We start from the raw sequence: 19,404 nt of genomic DNA, 5'->3' as shown, positions 1-19,404 counted from the left end.
AGACCCTAATGAAAAAGAAATTTGGATTGTAGTGGTCCATGAGATTTATTTAAGAGCAGTTAGTAAACTGAAAGTTGTGTTGCGGTAATATACACTATTATCTCTTGTGTTGTACTATTTTTTAACTATTTTTGGGAATAAATTCAAGTTTTGATGACATTTCAGATCCTATACGAATTTCTTACAGCAAAATTTTTATAGCCCTTGGCTTGATTGTGAACTAATAAGTGTAAAAAAGTTAATCACCTTTAGAATATTCTGTTCTCATTGCTTCCAATATATAATAAAATCAGGCGAACTAAAGAAGTAAATTTTTTTGCTCTTACCATAATTTGAATTGTGAATTTAGGAAATACTTTAGGTAATTAAATTGTCTTTAAACATGTACTACCCAAACTTGTACAAATTATTTGTAAATCTTTTTACCTGTCTTCATTACCTGTTGTTGAGTAAGCATGGTATATGCTGTTGACTTTCATGGTCTTTTATATGCTGCTTTTGAGTGTATATTTGGCTGGTAAGAGACCAAGTAAAAATTTGCTGAACTCTAACACTAAATTGATTGAAAGAATTGAATCGTGATTAAGAGAATATTTGAATAAAAATTCTCATGGCCTTTGCGATCGTGTGAACCCTCACCATCCAGTGTGCATTGTGTCCATTCCACTGGCATAAATTTTTTTTAGCACCACTGAAAGAGTATTATTAAATAATTTTTCAACAGTAACCAATAATTATGTATTCTCTTTCTTATTTTTTAGATGGAAGTCATACACCGATGCCATCACCAACTCAGCGTAGTCAGGATTCAACAAGGTCCAGTGATCGTGACCGGTAAGGATATATTGTGGATTTGTTTTTTAAAACTTTTACTATTTTTACTTACTATTACAATTAGCTCAGTTTTAATCCTTTAAGCGTCATGAAAAATTATACCTGATCTTTGATAAAGTTACAAATTTTTAAATTTCCAATGTGTAAAGTTAAATTTTTTTTCGTTTCTGTATGTCAAAATAGAGTTATTTAACGGTGAATAAAATTTGTTTAGCCCTTTTTGGATTTCCTAGGATAATTTTTAACTTTTGAGAATATCGTAGAATAGCAGTGTAGTTGTCACCAATATTTTTTTATTTATTCAGTAAGTATGGGAATGAAACACAGTTTTATAGAGAAACATATACTATATTACAAACCAATAAAATTAGAAAAATACAAAAGTAGACAAAGAGTGTTTATTTGGTGGCGGGCTGTCACAACTGACATTCCGCGCGTCTCCCGCAAGCCACTGTTTACCGCGTGGACTTTGAACCTTCTTATCGCTCGGCAACCTGTAGGACAGCCTTGCGGGGCTTTAATTATGTTTCTTGCTTTCTGATAACATCCTTATGACCGTAGTAAAATATGAAAAAGTTTGGGGTTGACCAAGTAATTGCTCAAAATTACCGAATCTTCAAATTCCGAATCGTCTGGATTCGCCATTCACACGAATGATGGTAAAAAACACTAAATAAATACTGGAAACTGCTGTATATAATATGAATAATTTACTTTAAAAAGAATAGGACACTACAGAAAATTAGCGATAACCAAAATACATATGCGTGTACCGGACGCTTCCTCATAACTAACTGGCTAGATGACTTGACGGGAGATCCCGTCAATGACTTTGTGAAAGGCGCGGGCCACGCCCGCTAGACAGTGTTTGGCCAATTAGAAGCAACTGCCACTCCCATTGTAACAGAATTCGAGGCGGGGCAACCCGTCTGTATGTCGCATGACTACTAGAACCATCTAGCAGCAAAATATTCAACTAACATAGCAGTAAGAAAATAAAGAATGCAAAAACGCGGATCCACAGCAATGACGTTTTGAGCTTGTAGTGGCCCTCCGCGGATCCGCGTCAATAACGCTGGAAAGGTTAAAATCTACTATTATTAATCCCTCACGCCACAGACACCGAACACGGATTGACGGAAGTAGTGAAACAGTCTCTTCTTCCTTTTCACCCCTTATCTGGCCCAATAGCTAAGGCCGAGTTGGCACAAAGCCAATAGACAAAAGATGTCAGAATCACATATATCAAACGCAATATGACCTTCAGATTTACAGGAAAAACAAGGAATATATATATATATATATATATATATATATATATATATATATATATATATATATATATTTCTTATATATAATTTCAATAAACATTGAATCACAAAAAGTACTTGCTCCGCCGGGAGTTGAACCCGGATCTCTCACTTGCCGGTTGAATGTGCTATCATTACACCACAGAGCGCTTACTTTTTCCGATTCAATTATTTTGTATTTGGCCGTATCTGTCACATATGCGTTTAAATAACCAAAGTCGTTTGACATGTATTTGGTCTTCCGATCATATGTTAGTTTGCTTATTTAAACGCATATGTGACAGATACGGCCAAATATAAAATAATTGAATCGGAAAAAGTAAGCACTCTGTGGTGTAATGGTAGCACATTCACCTGGCAAGTGAGAGATCCGGGTTCGACTCCCGGCGGAGCAAGTACTTTTTGTGATTCAATGTTTATTGAAATTAAATAAGGCTATTGCCATTTATACAATTGTAGAGCTAAAAATAAGACAAAAATATTATATAAAGGTAGGTCCGGAAACACTCCATTAGTGAGTAATGGCTGGCTAAAGATTTTGCTTTGTTTTCAGTTCACTTGGTGAAATTAAGTGATTCTGAAATATTTTGCTCTCACTTTTTAACTCAAATAAGGTGGATTTATAAGGAAAATCACCTGAAAATTCAAATAAAACCACTCTAGAGGTTGTAGTGTGAACAGTTTTTGAGAAAAAGGATGAAATTTGCCAAAAATCTAATAACAAAAATACCATCTTAAATATTAGATGTCCAATAACATTGTTAAATGACCAATAAACAAATTGTTTTTCCTAATACAGATTGTAGTGAATTCAATTCTGAAAACAACCATAGTAAGCAAAGTTAACTAAATGTGTAAAAAAGTTATGAAATTGACTCCTCACATATTACACTACACAACAAACTTTTGCTGTTTTATAATAAGGAATGAGTATCTGATTTGTAACAGCTGGTGAAGAACAAACATATTTTTAGTTTAAAATTTTATTTTTAAATACAATAAACATATCTATAATCGCTCTAAGTCTGACCGGAAGATTAAAGATGATGCTCAAAATGACCTCCGTTGTTCAAAATGCACGTGTTCAGGCGTCTTCTTATCGAGTTTCGGACCTGTTCAAAAACTCCAGGTGTCTGCTTAATGGTTTCTATTCCATTAGAAATGTTTAATCGAAGTTCTTCAATGGTATCTATTGGGGAAGAGTAAACTAATGTTTTAAAATGTCCCCAATGGTGAAAGTCCAAAGGATTTAAGTCCGTTGATCTTGTTGGCATTGAAACTGGTCCACCTCGGCCTATCCATTGATTTGTGAAACTCTCATTTAGGTGTCCACGAACAGCCAGAGAGTAGTGCGCAGGTGCCCCATCATGCATAAACCACATGTTTTGGCGCAAATGCAGAGGTACATAATCAAGCAGGTTAGGTAGCTCATCTCTAAAAAAGTTCAAGTACACCACAGCATTATGCCTGGGAGGAAGCACGAATATGACTAAATGATCTGCTAAGATTCCAGCCGAAACATTTACTGAAAACTGATGTTGTGGGCGATTAGGTTTGATAGCATGAGGATTTCTGTCTGCCCAAGTGTGATTGTTATGGAAGTTAATGATAGCTGATCTTGTAAAGTGAGCCTCATCGGTAAACAGAATTATATTTAAAAAGTTTGGATCAGCACATTTTCCCAGAAGCCATCGACAAAAAGCAACACAGAGAGCGGCGTAGTCTTGTAGCAAAAGAGTTTGGACATGCTGGAAGTGGTGTGGGTGTAACTGGTACTTCTGTAGTATTCTCCGAATACTAGATTGGCTGACATTGAACTGTAGTGACAATTCTCTAGCGCTCTTTTCAGGATAATCAAACATTTCATTAAGAACCAACTCTTCTAATTCAACAGTCCTACATGATCGGGCGATGCCTGCATTACTATGCTCCGAAGACTTCAAAGAACTTGTTTCAGATTTTTTTTTTTCCTTCCTGAGGGAAAAGGACAGTTTGTCCCCGCGCTTAGTCCTAAAAGGACCTTTGCGCCTCCCTTACTTTTATTTTGTGCCCTCACAGACCAAGGCTTTTGCAAAAACCAATCAGATTTAAGGGCTCCTGTTCTCTATGTCCTTGGGGCTGAGGAGATATGCTCCCAGGTATCTTTTCCAAGTCTCTACGATGGCAGGACAATCTAACCAAATGTGCTCCGCTGACTCCTCCTCCTCTCCACAGAGTCGACATTCGTTACTCTGACTAAGGCCTACCTTCATAAGGTACTTCCTTAGAGGGCCATGTCCTGTTAACATTCCTAATATCAATCTTATATCCTCCTCCTTATTCTGGTCTAGGAGAGCTGTCCACCCTTTAACGTAAGTAGAGATAAACAATTTAGATAGTCTTAATCCTGAGGCTCTACTCCAATTATTGTGTCTTGTCCTCTTTTCCCAATCTTTGACCATAGCTTTAATGTTGGAGAAGGCTATCCCACGACCTGGCTCAGGCCCCACCATTGTGGATTCCGCTCCCTTTTTGGCGAGGATGTCTGCTTTTTCATTTCCATGAATACCTTCATGACCCGGTACCCAACCGAGTGTTACTCTGTTATTCATTGCCAGCTCTGCTAGAGCATTCCTGCATTCCCAGACTGCTTTTGAATCAAACGAACAGGTATCAAGTGCCTTCAGTGCAGCCTGACTATCAGAAAGTATTAGGTATGATAATCCTTTTGTCCTCATTTGTATGAGTCTTTTGGAACATGAGTCTATTGCCATGACTCTATTGTCTTCCTAGGGGCACAGCCATGTCAACTCCAGGTCCGTGTATTCCGTATCCTGCCCTAGAGTCAAGGCGTGAACCGTCAGTGTAAAACTTCAGGACTCCTTTTGTAGGGTAGGCCTCCTTTTTAATCCATTTCTCCCTACTTCCGATAGAGATCATATATGGTTTGTCAAAGGAGTATTTCTTAACCATTGTGTCTGACACTTTTGTTAGCATTTCAGCCTCAGGAAATTTTTGCAATATTTTCATGTGGCCTTCTAAGGAGGTAGCATTTATTACCATTGTACCTAGAAGCTTCATTGCACTTATAGCGGCTGTTCTCATCCCCAGAGGAGTGTAACCCAGAACCGCTTCTATTGCTAGTGTTGGGCAGGAGCTCATCGCTCCCGTGATGCTTAAGCAAGCTAGTCTTTGAAGACTCTGTAGCCTTTTAGCAGCTGTTGTTTGTTCACCTGTTTCATATAGGCGTTGATGAATAGTGGCAAAAAATCTTGCGCTTGGACACCTGCAGTTAGGAAAGTTCTCTTGATACAGATGTCTTGCTGCAGTACTATTGCAGCGTCCCAAACCATACATTAAATGCATGTCTGCTAATTCAGAGTTTGAATACACATGAATATTACCTTCCATTTTTAATAAATGAAACACACAACACAAAATCACTAATAAAATGGATGAAAATAACTGGTTAATAAAATACTTAACACAAAGTTTGCTGTGTAGTGTAAGACGTGAGGAGTCAATTTCATAACTTTTTTACACATTTAGTTAACTTTGCTTACTATGGTTGTTTTCAGAATTAAATTCTCTACAGTCTGTATTAGGAAAAACAATTTGTTTATTGGTCATTTAACCCTCCGGCTGGCAACGTCGTAAATTACGACTCATTTTTTCCCGCCGTGAACTGGCAGAGTCGTAATATACGACTCATTAAACATCGTCTACTAATTACGTCATAATTCCGATAATTACTGCTCGAATCGCATAAAAGTTATATCACTTTAATCACAAGATCCCAAGCCTTTTAATAATGTATTCACTTTTATATATATATAAATATTTGTTATTTTACTGGCCGCTAAAAGCTCCCGACTACTTCCGCGTGACGCGACTCGGCAACTGTTAGTGCTTGTATATAGTCTTGTTTTTTTCAATTGTAATTTCATTTGTAAATAAAAGTGTTTATAACTATGTATTTTCTTTTTGTGCGTAAGTAAGTGAACATTATGCATATTTTAGATTTTTAAATAAAATTAATTTTGAGTTTTTTTTAATGGCTTAATATAAAAAAGTGTTTTTTGAAAAAAAAAAGTTTTGAGTTCTGACCATCAAACATCCACAATTATTTAGGCAAGTCAAATTATAATTATGTTTATATTGTACAACATATTCTGCAGAGTAATTTGATGTATAACACTTTTGTGTTTTCTCCAATAATTAATTGTACAGGATAAAAAATTAAAAACTCTGCCCGAAGCTTCAAAACAGGGTGCCAGTCAAGGCTCAAATGCGCGCCAGCCGGAGGGTTAACAAAGTTATTGGACATCTAACATTTAAGATGGAATTTTTGTTATTAGATTTTTGGCAAATTTCATACTTTTTCTCAAAAACTGTTCACACTACAACCTCTAGAGTGGTTTTATTTGAATTTTCAGGTGATTTCCCTTATAAATCCACCTTATTTGAGTTAAAAAGTGAGAACAAACCATTTCAGAATTACTTAATTTCACCAAGTGAACTGAAAACAAAGCAAAATCTTTAGCCAGCCATTACTCACTAATGCAGTGTTTCCAGACCTACCTTTATATAACATTTTTTTCTTATTTTTAGCTCTACAATCATGTCTTAAAATATTTTACTATATTTCTGACTCAGCCTGTATATATGTTGTAAGCATTTATCTGAATCTTGGATACAGAATTAGACATTTGCTTACAACACTTGTGGGTTTAATTAATTTGATTTAAAATTGTATAAAACACTTATTTTTGGATATATAAATACTGCAAAGGAAGTCAAACAATATTTCATGGTTATCAATTAAAATTTTTCATATTAGTTAGTATTCTTATACCGAATTGCTTTTTTCCTGTAATATTTCAAAGTCTCAGAAATACTTTAAGATGGAATGTTGCACTCTCTTCATGCTTCCTATACTTCAATATACCGCTTACATGGGGATACAAATACTCTGTTATGATTCTGTATGTCCATATTATTTTTTAAAATTTACATTTAACACTTGTATTTTAAAATCTATTTAACTGGAAAGTGAAAAATAATTTTTGTTTATTGAAAGTGAAACATGATATTTTACATTTTATAAATGTCGCAGTAGAAGTAACAGCTTGTTTAATTTCAGGGATAACTATTCGCCTGGGCGAGAGAGAGAAAGAGAGCGGGAGAAGGAAAAAGAACGGGAAAAGGATAAGGACAGGGACTATGAAAAGTTGAAACATGAGAAATCAGAGAGGAGTAAAGAGAGAAAGGCGAAGAGAGAAAAAGCAAGAGAACACAGAAAGGAACGTAAAGAAAGGAGAGAAAGGGAAAAAGAAAAGAAAAGAGAACGAAGCAAAGATGTTGTCAGTGAAAAAACTGACAATGAGGATCAAGATAGCAGTAAAAATTCTGAAATAATGTCACCTAGCCAAGAAGGTAAGTTTAAATATAAAATACAAATGACTTATATTATTATACAGATATACTACAATTTACCAGCAAACTTTATTATAACAGGGTCGTGATGACTTCCAAAACGCTAGAGAGTCGATTGTGATGCATTAGTAAGAATCGTCGTGGTGGTTTTTAAAGCATCAATTGGTGTGCTTAGCATACTAAATTAAAGAAAGAGAGTAGTTTTAAATATTTTTATAATTTAAAAGCTTTTGTTCCTAAAATTTTGTTATGTTCACAATCCTGTAAAATCACACGACATACAGCTCCAATCAAAAGAATCATATTGCATAGATAGTGTATTATATATTTTTAAAATTTGTATTTTCAAGCAATAATCTAATTGTTGTATATACTTTTGCTCAGTATTATGTTGTCACTCTTTTGTATATAATACATTTTTTATTCTTTAACCTATGTGTTTGTGCATGGAAACAAGAGAAAGTGAATAAAAACATTTTATTTTATTTGAGTTGTTTAAGACTACATGTGACAGAAATTATGATAATTGTTAATACTATTTTTCAATATATTTAGGTCTTTCTTTAAAAAGATAAGACTTCTGCAAGAGTAGGTGTTTATGTTATAAATACTTTAGTATACTCATGTACAGTTTATAACATAATATGTAGTTAATTGTGAAAGGCAGAGAGTAGATTACAGAAATCTGATAGTGGTGGTGTAATTTAACAACTCAAATGACATACATTTGCATACCACATAACTTCATTCATTGACTCATTAAACAATTTTCAAAGTTTAATTAATTGTCAATTAATGATTTTACTGTAAATTTCTTCACAGGCAGTTGCAAATAAAAAAGTTGAATTGCATTTTAAAAAATATAAATGTTTTTCACCTGACAGATGTCGTGAGGAATTGCGGTGATGTACCTGTGTCAACAGATAAGTCTGTGGAAGACCAAGATAAGAAGGTCACATACGAGGAGAACGGTCTGATACCTCAACATCTGCCGAAGAAGCAGCGAGAGTTGTTCCTCAGAATACAGCAGCAGCAGAGGGAGGCAGACAACAGCCAGGTGGGATAATTTCTGAACTCTTTACATTAATCTTTTGATAGATTGACATTGTATAAATGTCTGGCATACGAGGTATGTCCACAGAGTAAGTTCCATTTGGTTATATAAAAAAAAAGTGTACGGATAAAAAAAAATATTTACTGTACAAAAATCTACATCTCTTAAACTACTTTTCTACATAACTTCTGAAATTGTATAGGCATATGTCATAGCGTGGCATAAGTTTTTGTATGCCTTTTTCATAAAAGGTTGCTGCCTGTGTTTTCTACCATGTAGTAACATGTTCTTTTAACTAATCATCATCGTTGAAGTGTAGAAATAAAAATGGAACTTACTTTTTGGACATACTTTATATATGAAGAACAGTGCCTTGTTTTTGTTGAGGTTTTACTTATTTGATCCTTTAATATGGTAATAAATGTAAGCTGAGTTACGAGAGAAACTAAGAGCTTCAATTAAACATAGTCTCTGGACAACTTAGAATTATATCTGCTCAGGTTATACAATATTGGCTAACAAACTCAAACGCTTGGCTAACACTAAAATTTGATAATCAACCTCATTTGCTCAGATTTCACAATATATACTCTACTTAAAATATATGCACTGCAATGAGTATTGGCCTAGTGATTCTTGTAGTTGTTCTGCCAAAGTAAATACTAGAAAACTAGAATTGATGTGTTTAGGGAATGTTACTAGGAAACTTATTTGTAAATTTTGAGCCATATTGTGATGCTAGAGTGTGTTGGAATAGGCCACATAAAAATTCTTTTGATAGAGAATTTGTTCCATGATAGCTTCTTTCAGGGTTTCTTTGTCGGTTTTAATCATTGAACAGCATTTCAGCATTTGAGAACTAGATTTCTGCAATCTACAAAATATATTAGACAAATTTTTATTCAATTAAATTTGCATTATTGGGTCAATTATGATAACAAGAAGCCAATCTCTGACTAAACATGCTTCCTCATCCTTATTTCTAAATTTGAGACCCTCATTTGTAAATTGTTTTTTTTTCTGTTAGCTAAATTAAGCTGATATAAAATATTCATTGTGAAGAGATTTAAAATTATCCAATATTTTAGACAAGTGCAAATGATGAGGATGATGAAGAGGGGAGTAAAATTGACGAGAACTGGTACTCAAGTGATGAGGAGACTTCCCCTTCCCCTGCTCCTCTACCTTCCATCTTTCAAAACCTGACGCAGTCTAGCAGTGCTAGCACTACGAGCACAGCCACATCCACATCTACATCTACGATGGTGCCACTGCTGAACCTGCTGGCCAATGCGTCTGCAGCAGCCAAGCCAATGGATGTCAACAAAACACCGGCCCCAACAGTGAGTATGATGTAGAGCAATCTGTTTCTGTAACGAAATTTAGTTTATTTCAGTCTTACGTCTTTTAAATATCTTACATATATCTTTAAGTATTCTATCAGCAACATAGTCTGTTATTTATTATTAGATAATATACAATACAATCAGTAAAACTGATAATATGTCAGAATTTGTATGTTTACATATTTAACCCTCAAAGTGCTACTATCGCACTGTGCGATATGTTCGTTTTTTTCATATCACAGACGAACAGTTCGCTCAATAATGACGTGGTTTATAAGGCTACATGTAGGAATAAATTCCCTATCTAATAACGTAATTAGAACTATGTAATTCAGAAGGTTGCGAGGAAGAGTAAGAATAATAGTCAGCTGATTTCGATGCGTGTTTGTTTGTTACGGTCGTCTCGCGGCCGATGCTCTGTGACCGTGACGTTGTTGTTTTACTTAGTACTTTTGATTTGTAAGTGACTTATATTATTGTTTATTGAGTAAATTATTTGTGCTATGAGTGAACTTAGTAATTCAAGTGCCATTAAGCGCTGTTTTGATGACGATTTGAGTGGAAATGATAGCGATGAAAGCAGCACCCCCACCAGAGAGTGACTCATTATTTTTTTTTTAGTCTAATGTAAATATGTATATAAGCCATTTTTCTGTATTTTTAATACTTTATCTGTCATTGTTCTTACTTTTACTCATATCAGTAACTAAATATGTGTTTATTTTGAGACAATACTCACTATTCAACTACTTACTGACACTTTTTGATGTGGTAAACATTTTAGTAAAATTTGGGCGAAAAAACATTTTTTTTGTTTTTTACCAATTAGTATTGTGATATGTTGTGCAAAAGGTTATGAAGTGATATTTCTCTTATTCAGCATTAAATTTTGAACATTTTGCATATTTTTTAGAATTAGGACTACTACATTTTGTAAAAACTATACGTCAAGGATTTTGAAAAATAAAAATATAAAAAACTACACAACCGGTTAGAAGGACCAGATTTTGTTATGATAAAAGATAAGCATTTTTATTTTTACTTGATCTTACAGAACATATGTTTGTGAAAAAAACCATATGTAATACATGCAATTTGACCATATATTTGTATATAAAAAGTTGTTTAAAAAAAAGAAAAGTCATGCTCTAAAATGGCCTAGCACTTTGAAATGGTTTAGTCATCACTTGGAGGGTTAAATGTTTTCCATTATGCCCGTATTTACATTTTAAATTGTTCAAAATCATTCTTGAAGCAAAATATCAAGTTTTTAAGGACTTAATTTCTCAATTCAGATATAAATTACCTTTATACTAAATGTGAACTCTACATTGTCTGTGGTTCTTTAGATGTTTGATTTTTACAATATTACTTAGTAAAATTTGTTGTTATTTAGCCTAGGTATATTTATCTGTCTTAAAATCTGTAGTTTTACACCAGCTGTTAAATTGTATACTTCAGCACAGAGATCACCATCAATAGCAAAAAACCCAAACCACCTGATATAATTTTTTGTCACAAACAATGTTTATTTTCTGAGTTGACATAAGAGAGAGACTAGTTTTAACTTGTTAAAATGACCTTGTACTTATTTAAAAATCACTGAATTATTATTATTAGTACCTTATTTTTAAGTTTCAAATTAAACTGACATTAAATAACAAATTTTGAAATGTTTGTGTGTGCAGTCATTCATTCCCTCTAACCTGGACTTGACCAATCTGAGCCTGAGTACAGTTTTCGAGGCTCTGACAAACTTGAAAAAGATGAGCTCATCCAACCAAGTTGAACAACAACCAACAACCACCTCAGTAACAACCACAGCAATCAAGACTGAAAATCCTGTTGAAATTCCCAAGAGTGAACCTGTCAAGCCTGAACTACCAAGGTAACTTCAGCTCCTGTATATTCAAAAATTTATTTTACTAAGTTGTGTTTGTAAAACAGTATTGTATCTAAAATTGTTTGCCCTGTTTCTATTGTACAATGGACAGTGTTATGTAAACAGTTACACTACATATTCAGTGATTGGATTTTTAAAGTACTTGTAACTACTATTAAAACTCTGAATTGGTTTATTTAATTTTGCTTGTATCATATTAAAAAATGTCTTTTTAACAAGACTAAATATTGTAATTAACCCTTTGCGGTTGACTTTGGACATGCCTGTTGGATACACAACTGGAATTCACTGTATGTGTGAGCCACCATAAATGTGGTGTCAAATTGGTGATGCTGACGTCTGGCCTTTCACTTTGTCTGGTCCATGCTAAAGGTCAAAAGATTTGGACCTACTGAGTCTAGTTTTGTTTGTTTTTCTACTTTAAATCCAACTTACTGTTTACTGTTGCTCCATATAAGAAAGTAAAATAAAAGCAGCCACCAAGGCAATCGAATCAGGGATCCAAGTTATCAATTAGAAATACCTAAACTATTGAATACAAAACCGTTCTTATTATAGTTATTTACAATAAATTAAAGCTAGCGGTTTTCAATTTATTATAACAATACTGTTTAAAATTGATTAACAATGTAAAATGATTTGTGTGGTATTTGAGTAATGGCCGGGACTACATTGGGGTTGAATTTGTTATTTGTGTTACAAGCTGTTGGACATGCTTGTCCTTAAAAATTGTAAGAAGTAAGTTTTACACCACTTTGTTTGTTACATTTAATAAATACATTTATATAGTTTTTAATTCATTATTAAATTATTACTTTTTAGGTATAAACACATAGCTAAACTATACCATAATATGAAATACCTATAATGTAATTCCGTTCGTCATTTTGGATTGTTATTGTTTGGTAGTCTATATAATGAGAAATATCGATTGTCATGGTGGCCTGTTTATATTAGCAACATCTTGTTACTTGTTTCACCAACTGACTTTTATAGCAGTATAGTTGAGGGGTATAGTTTAGGTAATATAGTGTTATATCTTTATAAGTGGTAGTGAGGGGTTAATCAGCATTTCGAAACACAAGTGTTCCATTATTTCAATTAATTAATATTTGCTATTTATATCTAACTATGACATATAAATAAGAATCATCTACTATAACCAAGAAAATTAGTTGGTAATAGAGAATGAAGTTTAATAGGTTCTCATTATTGCAGCATTAATAATTAAAGTAAGTCCTTAAATTATTTAGAACTTACTAATTTCTATTTATATGTAACAAAGATAATATTATATATTTGTTTAAATTGTTGAAAATATGGGTACAATTTACATGTTTTTGAAATAAAAACCAAAATGAACTGATAGTAATTTGATCAATCTGCATGCTGTAAATTGTTTATAAGATTTGTAAATATTTTGAGTTCAAAATTGTTTATTTTCATTCCTTTGTTGACCAATATTAATTTTCCTATGGACCCATTATAATTTTGTGTTTGTGAACGGTTCTTTTAATCTAAATCAATCATACTGTACTACAGAGTTCTATGTTATTGATACAGGGTAAGGGATCCCCGTCTGCGGGCAGAAGGAGGGTCTATAGAAAGCCACAGAGGATCGATAGAGAGTCCGGTCCCATCAGACGTAGACTTGAGACTAAAGTCTACCAGTACGGTGAAACCTCAACCTACCAGTGCAGATGTAGACCTGCGTAGTCTACCGTTTAAGCCGGTGCAGCACTCCGCAGCCAATGAGATTGATGCCTCTCTCACCTCACACACACCTATGTCTTGGCAGCTTCAGCCAGCCGATGTGATCAAGCCGGATTACAACAGTCTCCAGATACAGCCTAAGGTATGTCATTGTTTGTTTAAAAAATTAGCAACAATTCCTACAACTCAAGTCTTGGTCCTTAGAAGCTGTTAGTTAAAGAGATTAGTGATGTTGTAGATTGATCACAAGTATGTTAACCTTTTGGGGTCCATTTGTTCCTCTTTGTAGTATGATACTTTATAAAACGCAAGTTAGGAAGGAGTCCAGGTTTGACTGGGCCTAGCCCTATCTGGTCTTGAAGGGTATTGTTCAGCCTCGTTATTATCTAAATCACGATCACTCACTACACTTTCGTCAGAAATAGCAAAATCAGGATCAATATAATCGTTGTCACTATCAAAATCAAACAGTATATTCTTAATTCATCATGTAAAACAATTGCATCACCGTGCCTCGGCTCATTTACGCCATTTCAATTGAAACTCACTTAACATGTTTCTTATTGACACCTAACTAATCATAATACATCTGTATCTATTCCTAAACAAATGAATTCAAAACATGTTAACCAAACAGCAGCAGAGGCTACAAGTCTTGATCAGCTGAAAATAAAGACTATGCAGGTTTTCAACTACGCATTGTAATAATGTAAAAGTGACATTGTAAAGAAAGATAACTTGTGTCTGGTGATTTCACAAGATCTGCAGAGACATTATATCGAACAAATATGAGTCCGAATGGCTTTTATTGGTCATGAATATAAAGATTTTCACGCTGCAACAGATGTCGGACTGAGTGCGGCCTTGGACCAGAATGGCGGAGATAGTAATGTCGGACTGAGTTGCCCATTAAACACAAAAGGTTAAATGTAGAAATCTAGTTGTTAATTAAGTATATTTTGTGTTTAAAGCATTCTCAGTTAGTAAATATGTTACATTATTAATTATTTAAAATTTAATCATCCTATTAATAACATATGTTTATGTTTTCTATTAATAACAATAGTTCTCTTAATGTTTTATACGAGATTGTTTTCCATATGCAATCAATGCATTGAAACTAACGGTTTTACATTGCATTCCTGATTAAAAGCCTTTTAGGATCAGAACAAAATTGGACATAAACAAAGAAAATTTTTGTTTTTCTGTCCATGCTCCAAGTACTGTGCACATTAATAATGTGATTTTTCAAGTGTCTGAGAGAAAAATCATGTCTACAAAATTATTTACTGAACAGATTTGGTTTTTGGGTTTATGTTTATAATAAAATTGTTCATTAATAAAAAATAGATTTAGGCCATTTTATATAACACAAACAGTTTGCTTTCTCTAATGAAAGGAAAAAGAAAAAGTTAAAAAATGTGTGTAAAAATAAATTAACTATTAACTACAATGCTATTTTTTAATTGTACATGTAATTCTTTATAGCTGTACAACCACCGCCACAACTAAGAATTTGTTGTGAATTTCTTACATAACAATTCAATTGTTCTGTAACGCTTACTAAAATGCACTGTTCAGCTTTGGCATAACAGACAAAACCTTACAGGCTAGTTAAACTTTCCTTTATGAAAAAGATCCAGCAGATCTAAAGAAGTATTTATAAAAGTGATGCTATATACAATATTTTGAAAATGGCTATAATTCTTTAGCCTGGTTGATTTTACACATATATTTCACAAACAAAAAGAGATTGGTGGCAGCATTACTTGCAACTTGAACATTCAGTTCTGCTCTCCTTTCTACTTTTATCTTTTTTTATACAAGTCCAACAAGTTTTTTCTCTTTTGTCAGGTAATCTTTCTAAGCCCCTTGATGCTTGTTGATCTCCTACACAATTTTTGAGGCAAGTCAAGTTTATTGTAAACCCGTCATGAAGTAGTCCAGATATGAAGGTTAATTTTGATTAGTTTGTTGTCTCCTGTGTTGCGCCATATGTCGAAGTTCAAGTCGGGGTGTGTAGGTTATTTGATCAGCCAAACGTTGGTGACGTCTGGTAAGATCTGATATGTCTGTTATTCAATTGCCCAAGGTTGGTTGCCGTATATGTAGAAGTTTGGTGTATAGGCAAAATAAACTGGGCAATGTTGGCGACGTCATATGATGTAGTTTGGATACGTGATTATTTAATTGCCCAAGGTTGGTTGAGCCATTTGATGTAGGTCGTGAAACTGCCACATACAAATTATATTAAATCGTTTCTGTATTACCACAGTAGCATATCATCAGCTCCTTCCACTAAGAAAGCCAAGGGATGAAAAAGAACAAGATAGCAAGGAGAACAGGGTCGACAGGAACAGATGTAGTAACTTTTAGTCTTGGACCCAAACTACTATGCTCGAATTTAATATTTTGTTAACACTGTTTATAGAACATGCATTTCTTTCTTAATTGTTATAATTGAATAATTCATTCTAATATATGACATCTTTTCTTCATTAATTATTTTAACTTTTACATGTGATTTGGCGTTAGTCAACAAGACTATGTAGTTTAAGTTGATTTGACTGTATAACCAGCAGCATCTACCTACCGATTTGCTGTGAACTATATAAAAATGTAATTTCAATTGATCTGATCTGTTACAATCTGCTCTTTTTCTAAACCTTCTATAATTTTAATGATATCTGGATATGGGTTTCATGTTATTATTAGTAGTGATGTCTTTATATAGGATTTGTACATTTAGGACCATTGTACCAAAATATTAAATGTAACTTTTTCCAGTATTTTATCGTTTTGCATTCATTGATATAACTGTACATCATATCGAAATGAATAAATACGTCCTATATAGCGGTTATAATTGTTAATAATAACATGTTTATTTTCAGTATTTTTTCTTCCTTGTCCTATTTGCTAATTTCAACATTTTTACTTCTTTTTTAGAAAAATGATTAAAACTGGGTATTTTTGGCTCATTTCATGGCAGTACGCCACAATGACTGTATTGTTATTTTTTAATAAACTTTTTGTCCAAGCTCTGATTTTCCTAATACTATAGCTGGCAAACCCCTTCTGTTCTATCTTAACTTGCCTGTCAGGAGAGTAAGCTTTTTATATGAACTAACAGTATGCTGCCAAAAACATTGTCTGTAAATACACGATAGTCTTTACTATACATGTTAAAGGCTGATAATAACTTTGAATTACCATTGTTGACCTTTTCTTTTATTTCAGTTTTCTTGTGATGTGATTTTGCACCTTCGTAGAAAAATGCTTATGCAATACTTATTAACAGAATACCCACATTTTTGTATCGTGGTGGTGTTTGTTTAGCAGATATTGCTGAAGTTGAGACTAGTGTTTTGTGTCAATTAATCTACAGAAACTTGTTGAGAAGGTGTGTAGTATTGTTTGAACAGTATGCTTATATGGTAGGTTTTAGGATAAACACAATGTTCAAAATAACTGCCATTGCATTTTTCATTTCTGGAAGTAAAATTGAAATTCAAAATCTGCTTGTAGCATCATGTGTACTAAAGAAGGTTTAGACTGCATAATTATTGTTTTCACTGGTTAATAATCTTAAAAAGGCTGCAATAAAAAACAAATAAAAGTAATTGTTGTGATGTCTAAGGGTCAAAGTTACAATGTTTTGAACCAAATTTTACATAAAATGCTAAACTGTGTATGAAATTATGAGTTTAATTTCTATAAGTTTTTTCCAAGAGTTAGGCTTATTGTCATAATTAAACTGTTAATGGTTTACATTGGTATTCTCGTCATCAGTATCTGAGCTCTCACTCAGAAATTGCCTTGTCTGTCTGGCAGCAATGTTAGGCCTAGATTGAGTTTAGATATATCTTTGAATTGAACTAAGATGTCTATTAGAACTAACCTCACCTAAATCACTATCTTCAGATGAATCAGAAAGCAAAAAAATAGTCCTAATGGTAGGCCTACCAACAAATAAATCTCTTCTAGAAGTAGAGGCAGTAGAGAGGTTGTAAGTTGGGTCTAGACCACTGTCATAAAAAATTCCTATTCTTTATCTAACACCTGATCAACTTCACTGGACCTCAAGTGTTCTTGACATTTCAGATGAACAATTAATTATTCACACTAGAACAGTCATTTATAAAAAATAACTACACTGAACATTCTGTACTAAAATTCAACACAACAACAAACCACATTCGAACTCGACATTGTCCTGAATACATTGCCGGAAATATATTGTCCCTCTTCACTGATGATTCTAAGATGTTTAAAGTTTGAAATCAAAGTAAGAGACAACAGAAATACGTTATACAGAAATATATGAAATACAGGCAACAGAAATATGTTATATTTATTCCAAATGGTCCTTAAAGAATTAATTAAAAGAGATTTACAGTATTTTATTAACAATTTACAAACATCATTAAATAATAAAATTGCAAGTTTAGTAGAAGTTTTAACCAGAAAATATTTATAAGAATTCAATTGTTTGTATTATTAAAACTGTGGATTGAGCTTAAAATCACAAAAATGTGCAGAGTTTGTATTTGTGATAAGTAAGTTTAATGGAGATTTCTTATTGCAGCCTGGTGTGAATGACCCGCGGTTGCGGAGAGCAGTGCGGCCCTCACTAGCCGATGACCTTGGACTACCAAGGGACCCCCGTCAGCGGTTGTTAGACGAGCCAGTACGGGACCCTCGGGCAAGACAACCCCTCCTAGCCACCCCTTTGATGCCACCTGCCACACCACGCTACGATGAGGACCACCGCCCTCAGTTCTACCGCATGGACAGTGATATGAGGCAGTTCCCACCTCCTACTCCCCGTCAGGACGATGAAGTGTACACCCCTGGGCCCAGCCGACCTGTAGATCCCCGACAGCGCAGCATGAGCTTCCCATCCAGACCAGACGACATTGATCTTCGCACTCAGATGGCTCACAGAGTTCCTTTTATAAATTATAACAAATAAACAGTTTTGTTAATTTGTATTTTAAGTTGAAAATAACTCTTACTTTTTTTGTTCAGTTCAGTGTTCTAAAGATCTCATTGAGGTCATTTACTTAACAGTTTTTTCCCTGAGAATAGATATGGTACTTTTTATAATGTTTAATTTTTATTTCTTTAATCAATTTGTAATGCATATTTCTTTATTTATAACTAATGGTTGTGCAAAACCATGTAAAAATATTGCTGTAATTTATTTGTATGATATTATCCTAATTTTAATTTTTATACCCAGACATTTAATTGATTTTAGGTTAGCTGTATATAAAGTTTATCTGTACATACTCATATTGTGCTAGCTGCATGTTGAAGTATTGTATAAAAATAAATGTATTTATGCATAAGGTCCTTTGGTGTAAATAATTTTTTATACATATTAAAGATTTCATCCAGAAAGATATAAGTATTTTATTCTTACTATTACCTGGAAATCTATAATCTAATGTTACATTAAATGATTTTTATTAACATTGGGTTAATTTTAAAGGTATTCACCAAAAACTTTAAAAAAATCAAAATCTGTTTTATTGTGGTCTTTTAATACTCAAATTCAGATTGAAAAAAAAAAATAATGACACAAGTTATGCATACACTAAGAAAGTTAGATTTTAACACTCTAGCGTAGCCAACTCAAGGAAAATTTATATAATATAAATAACATTTTGTAATTTAGAAAACACTGTGCTAATACATATATCACATAAAACCTAATAAACTTATTAATTTCAAGTATAAAATGTTCTGCAGTGCAAAACATTTCTAATTATTAATTTCAAGTATAAAATGTTCTGCAGTCAAAACATTCCTAATTAAAGTAAA

At 33.4% G+C, this 19,404-nt stretch overlaps 1 protein-coding gene across 4 annotated transcripts in view; it reads left to right on the top strand.

Moving 5' to 3' along the window:
• The window catches only part of LOC124363683 (zinc finger CCCH domain-containing protein 4), a 49,436-nt gene extending 30,453 nt beyond the window's left edge, over positions 1–18,983 (top strand). For all 4 annotated transcript variants that reach the window (XM_046818951.1, XM_046818945.1, XM_046818956.1 and 1 more), the window contains 7 exons: positions 762–834; positions 7,267–7,559; positions 8,444–8,616; positions 9,702–9,956; positions 11,648–11,847; positions 13,426–13,717; positions 18,164–18,983. In XM_046818951.1, the coding sequence (XP_046674907.1) occupies positions 762–834; positions 7,267–7,559; positions 8,444–8,616; positions 9,702–9,956; positions 11,648–11,847; positions 13,426–13,717; positions 18,164–18,550 (1,673 nt within the window). In that variant the 3' untranslated portion in view covers positions 18,551–18,983. The remainder of the gene's footprint in view (positions 1–761; positions 835–7,266; positions 7,560–8,443; positions 8,617–9,701; positions 9,957–11,647; positions 11,848–13,425; positions 13,718–18,163) is intronic.
• The last annotated feature ends 421 nt before the right edge of the window (positions 18,984–19,404 follow it).

Source organism: Homalodisca vitripennis, chromosome 1, assembly GCF_021130785.1.
Source record: "Homalodisca vitripennis isolate AUS2020 chromosome 1, UT_GWSS_2.1, whole genome shotgun sequence".
NCBI lineage: Eukaryota > Metazoa > Arthropoda > Insecta > Hemiptera > Cicadellidae > Homalodisca > Homalodisca vitripennis.
Note: the sequence above shows the minus strand (reverse complement) of the source record. Positions and strands in the feature narration are given on the sequence as shown.